General features: G+C 54.3%; 1 protein-coding gene across 1 annotated transcript; it reads left to right on the forward strand.

The window, feature by feature from the left end:
• The first annotated feature begins 3,243 nt into the window (after positions 1-3,243).
• On the forward strand, positions 3,244-5,183 carry LOC124662791 (myosin-1-like). The gene is made up of 5 exons (XM_047200585.1): positions 3,244-3,851; positions 3,953-4,288; positions 4,409-4,697; positions 4,798-4,905; positions 5,032-5,183. The coding sequence occupies exons 1-5, from the start codon at positions 3,651-3,653 to the stop codon at positions 5,181-5,183; spliced, it is 1,086 nt and encodes a 361-aa protein (XP_047056541.1). The 5' UTR covers positions 3,244-3,650.
• Positions 5,184-5,654: the final 471 nt, after the last annotated feature.

Raw genomic sequence — 5,654 nt, forward strand, 5'->3', positions numbered from 1 at the left:
TAGAACATGACCATTGTTGTCTGCGGGGTAAAAATGCAAGGCTAAACGGCGACGTGTAAGCGGCCTATGCTCCATCTCGACGCATTCTATCGCACTAATTTTGGGTCGGTTTTACGGCCTAGCGGACAGCTCGAGCTAGTATTTATCTGCTTCGGGTCCTCCAAACCAATCACTCTGCACTCTCTTGTAGTCGTTGTCCATGCCCTAGTTCGTTATGTGGAGACCACGGTACCTCCCGTGATACGGGCATGAAGGTCAAGGTAAAGTCCAATTTTAGGACTCCACCTAATTAGTTATCTTACTTTATGTATTTTATATCTATGGTTATATGTGGGCCAATTAGGGTTTTTAATAAGATCAAGTTAGTGTTGGTTTGAGCCTGTCCAAACCAAGTTAGGGAGGATCACTAGGGCTAGCCGGCCACCCCCTCATATAAGGGCTGGTGCGGCTAGGTTTTAAGGTTAGAACTAGTTTGAGTTTGAGTCTATACGCTATCGCGTGTGTGCTTGCTGAAGCATCCCTCCGGGGACGACGCCGATGTTTATCTATTATAGTTGCTGCGGAGGTTCTTGTGTTCATCAAGGATTGTCGTGCTTTGGTTTTGAGGCGTGGTGTTCTCCATCACGTTGCTTGCTGGTTTTATCCCCTACTTCAGGTTGCGTTCCCTAGTAATTAGGAGTATCTATCTACTCGGGTTCTCGCTGTGAAAAATCGGACAAACTCGAGAGGATATGCTGGAATCCCCTTATCAAAATACAGAGCGCCGTTGGGACCGCTGGCAACCGCAAACTAAACTGGACCGCTCCACCATCCATCAAAAACCACAAAAAAAATCTTAGTAATAAATAATTTAGCTGTCTAAAATGCGGTTCATGGTGTAAAAGAGAGGCGAAACACACCATATTTCCTGGCAGCCTGCTAGCTCAGCCAAAACTGGCGCGCGCCTCCCCATCCCGCGGTCCTCACGAATCTCAATCCCGCCGCTCCAAATTACTGCTGCCAACATGAATCGCCACGAACAGCTTTGGCCCGACGCCCGCCAGACTCGACAAACAGTTCAGTGCTGGCCGCCCGAACGCACGCACGCGCCTTTCCCGAATTACGCCCTCGAGCGGGGCCCGCTGTTCTCCTCCGCGTGGAACCATTTCGGTGAACGGCCACCGCGTACACAGGTGTCTAGTTGATCGCGTTTCCATTCGGCGTTTGCTGCGTAGCTAAGAGCATCCCCACTCGTTGGCGCTCCCCACGTCCAAATCCGGCGAAATTTTCGTCCGGATTGGAGGAAGATTTGGCGTGGGGAGGAGTAGTTTCCCAGTCGTGTGCTCCCCAAGCGGCGTTTCTCGGGGAAAAGAGGATGGCTCGGGAATCCGGACGAAAGAGGAGACACGTGGGCGTGGGCGATTGGTTTTGCTCCATCCGGAGTCCTCGAGCGCTCCGGGGGCCGGGGATGGCGTGGGATCGCCGGATGGATGAAGGGCCAAATCCGGACGAAAACGAGGAACCGGGGGCGCGACTGGGCCGAGTTACGCCGTCCGGATGAAAAAAAGTGGCCGTGGGGGGCTCTGTGGGGAGACGAATGGAGATGCTCTAAGTATTTGTTCATCTGCCATTTACGAGCCTCGTGTGGGGTGGATGCCAGTGGGGAGACATTACGAAGGCAATGCCAAAACAATAAATCACTGTATCAAGAAAGTATTTGGTACGTATTTTTTTGCGACACTGCCATTAAAAGAAATATCGAACAGTACAAAGCAGTTTAAGAAAAACGAAAATAACAACGAGATCCTTGAGATGCCCTTCATGTTCAACCTCTAGACCGTTTCGACGGCGCGTCGCTCTTCCCTGAGTCGGCCTGACGTTGTTGGTTACGGACGGGAAGTCCCTGAACGGGTCGAAAAGACCCATCCGTCCCTGAGACGAAGAAGTAGGATGCACGATATTTCACACCAAGGCCATCTCCAACCGCGATCCGCAAACGGACATAACGCGACCGTTGCTATCCGCGGGACAAGAATATATGGATGCGTCCTGTAAGCGGAATGCAACCCATGGATATGTTCGTCTTGACGCATTTTCACCCAAAATTTAGGTTGATTTTACAGCCTAGCGGATATCTCGAGCGAATATTTGTACGCTTCAAGCCCGCCAGCCAGACACTCTGCTCCCTCTTCACTCTCTTCTAGCCACCGTCCGTGCCCTAGTTCGTTACTTGGAGACCACGGTACCTCCCGATTTGCCCGAAACAATAACGGAAACCACTACCACTGCGAGGCCACATATCCAATCACCGTGGCCTTAAGTGTTTTCGAGAATAAACCCTCGAATGTGTAGCAATCACCCGTGGCCTCAACCGTTGGAATGAATTACTTAACGTTTCAATTTGGACATGGAATTTGCGCAAAATTACATGGATGTGGAGTGGTGTACCGTTGGGACCGTTGGCAACCTCAAATGCAAACTGACTTGGACCGCTCCAGTATCCTTTAATTACATGCAATATATTTCTCCCGCAATTTCTCTATTTCGACTGTATATATAGGAGAGCTAGCAACCGCAAACTAACCTGGACCGCTCCACTATCCGGCGAAAACAGCATACCAATCTAATAAAGTTTAGCTATCAAAAATGCGGTCCACCGAAATTTCCTGCAAAACTGCGAGCTCAGCCGAAACAGGCGAGTTAATCTCTCACAAACTTATTGCATTCGGTGAGTATTTGTCCGTTTTGGGTCCTCCAGCCAGTCACTATTATCGCTATTCACTCTCTTCCGTCTGCTGCCCGTGCCCTAGTTCGTTACGTGTAGACCACGGTACCTCCCGCTTTGCCCGAGACCATAACGGACACCACTTCCATCACGAGGCCTCGGATCCCACCGCCTCGTGGACATGGAAATTGCATAAATTGCGTGGGTGCTGACCAAATGCAGAGTACCGTTGGGACCGCTTGCAACCGCAAACTGATCTGGACCGCTCCTACTATCAGCTGAAAAGCACAAAATATCTAAATAAGCAGTGTATTAGCTGTCTAAGATGCGGTCCACCGCTGAAGATGGTGTGAAAATAGAGAAGAGACACACCAAATTTCCAGCCAGCCAGCCTGCGAGCTCAGCCGAAACGGATGAGTTATTAATCTCTCCCAAACTTAACCCTGCCCTGTGTATAATCTACTTCTTCACATTGCGCAAATAGTAAAAGTTTGCTTAATTTAGACCCTCAACCATACTTAACCATGCCCCGATTAAGGTAAAAAACCACGCGGAAAGCACAACAAACACAGCGGCGCCACCACCACCGCTAATCCCATCCTGGCTCCTCGGTAACTTTTCGTCCCGCTCCTGCCCTACCCTACCATACCCCGCTTTATAAACCGCCCGCACCCCCTCCTTTGACCTCCACATCGGCTCGCCGTCCTTGACATTCCTCCTCCCCCGCCGCCTTTCTCCGTCCTCCCGTCCGGCAGATAATATACTCTGCCACAAGGCCGGCCGACGAGCGGAGCCCAGTACTTGGCCAGATAGATATAGAGAGCCATCAACCTCTACGTCTCGCGCATAATTATATCTTCACCCAGCGGCAATTGCTGTCCTCGCCTCGCCCTATAATAATCCGGTAGGGGGTTGTTCCCTCCACGCTTGCTGTTCGTGGGCGGAAATGGCGGACGAGTTCGACGCCGCGGCCGCCGGCTTCTGGCTCCCGGACGAGTTCCTCGACGACGACTTCTTCGCCGACGAGAAGGCCGCGGCCGCCGCCGCCGCCGCCGCCAGGAGCGACAGCGACGAGGAGGACGCGCTCGGCGCCGGGCTCTCCCGCCGCATGGCCGGCCTCGACTGCGACGGCGCCATTGCTAACAAGGTTGGTTGGTTGGTTCCACTGTTCGTGTTTCGGATCTCTGTTTTTTCCTTCGCTGTTTGTGTTTGGCACCATCTGATGAGGATTTGCTCTCCGAATTCCAGGGGGAGGTCGTGGCCGGGTCTCCGCAGTCCACGCTCTGCGGCCTGCACGCCTCCGGGGAGGACAGCCCCACCGGCGCCGCCTCGCAGGTCAGCTCCCCGCCCTCGTCCCCGCTCGACAAGCAGCCCGCCGACGCGTGGGACCTGCTGCACGAGGCCGCCGGCCAGGTCGCCCGCCTGCCGCCCACCACCGGCAGCATCCCCGTGCCCAAGCCCAACGCCGCCGTCGCGCCGCCGCCGCCGAAGCACGCCGCGCCGCTGCTCCCGGCCCCGAAGCCCGCCGCCGGCAACAACTACCAGTACACCTCGCACGCCCAGCGCCAGGCGCAAATCGCTCGCGTAAGTTCCTCTCCCTCTCTGTGTCTATCATGCACCGTGATGTCCAACCGCTCCGTTTCTCCTGGTAGATGGGATTGTCCCTCCACCATCTCCTGACGCTCCGTGTGTTCCGCGTTGCAGTTCCACCTCCTGAAGCAGCAGCAGGTGATGAAGCACCAGCAGCTGGCCATGGCCATGGCGTGGGGCGGCGGCCCCGCCACCGACTACTCGCCGCTCGGCCTGGGCCCCTCCGCCTGGCCGCCGCTGCAGAAGCAGGCCCCGAACCAGCAGCCCGCGCCACCCGCCTCCAACAACGCCGGCATGCGCGCCGTGTTCCTCACCCCGCCCGGCGCCAAGCGCGAGTGCGCCGGCACCGGCGTCTTCATCCCGCGCCAGGCCGGCGCGCCCGCCGAGCCCAGGAAGAAACAAGGTGCGTGCAGCCGTCCGTCCTCTTCTCTCCCGCTCACGCTTCTTTTGCCTCGTTTTGTTTTTGGCTAAAAATCCTGTGGCTCCGCTCGTCCTCCCTCCAGGCTGCTCCTCGGTTCTCCTCCCGGCGCGCGTCGTCCAGGCGCTCAACCTCAATGTCGAGGACCTCGGCGCGCGGCCCTGCTACCCCGGCGGCTTCGTCGTAGATCACGGTAATTGATTGTATTCCTCCTCCTCAATTACTACTACTACAATTAACAGCACTAATCATTTGATTAGTACTCGTACTTGCGTCTTATGAATGAATGGCCATTAATAGAATTTCGAATTCCTCGCAGAGGCACTGGTGAACCGGAGCAACGCGATGCAGGCGAGCCAGAAGCGCGAGCAGAACAATGTCAACGCTACATCATCAGCGGCGGCCGCGGCGCACTCGCCGCCGCTCGCCGTGGCCTGCGAGGTCAATCTGCCACAGGAGTGGACGTACTGAGATGCGAATTGCGTCTCAGCCAACATGCATCTTCTGATCTCTCCACCCCGGTTACTATAATATCTATGAAGCATATTTACAAACTATTACTGTTAGCGCTAGGTAGATGTTAGCTAGAGGTAGGAGAAATGAGCAGCAGCGTTAGGTGTTCTTTTGTGTGGTGATATATTGGTTGGTTATTTTGGACCTGGATGGATGGGTGCAGACGAACAGATCGGAGGAAGATAATCCATGGGATCCGCAGGTTGTTGGGGGTGTGCGAGTTTGGGAAGAAATAAGTAATAAGTGGTTCTTATGATGAATAATTTGGGAGTAGCTATTTCTAGTTGTGTAAGCCATGATTGGGAGCATATCATCACATAAGTTTGGGAAGGTGTCGCTGTAAGAAAGAAATAAGAGCTTCATTGTTTCCATTAGCGATTGGGAGGATTAGCTTTGTGGCAGCTCCACTCTTTTGTAGCCTTTTCGGCG

The sequence above is a fragment of the Lolium rigidum genome, chromosome 6 (assembly GCF_022539505.1).
Source record: "Lolium rigidum isolate FL_2022 chromosome 6, APGP_CSIRO_Lrig_0.1, whole genome shotgun sequence".
Classification (NCBI taxonomy): domain Eukaryota; kingdom Viridiplantae; phylum Streptophyta; class Magnoliopsida; order Poales; family Poaceae; genus Lolium; species Lolium rigidum.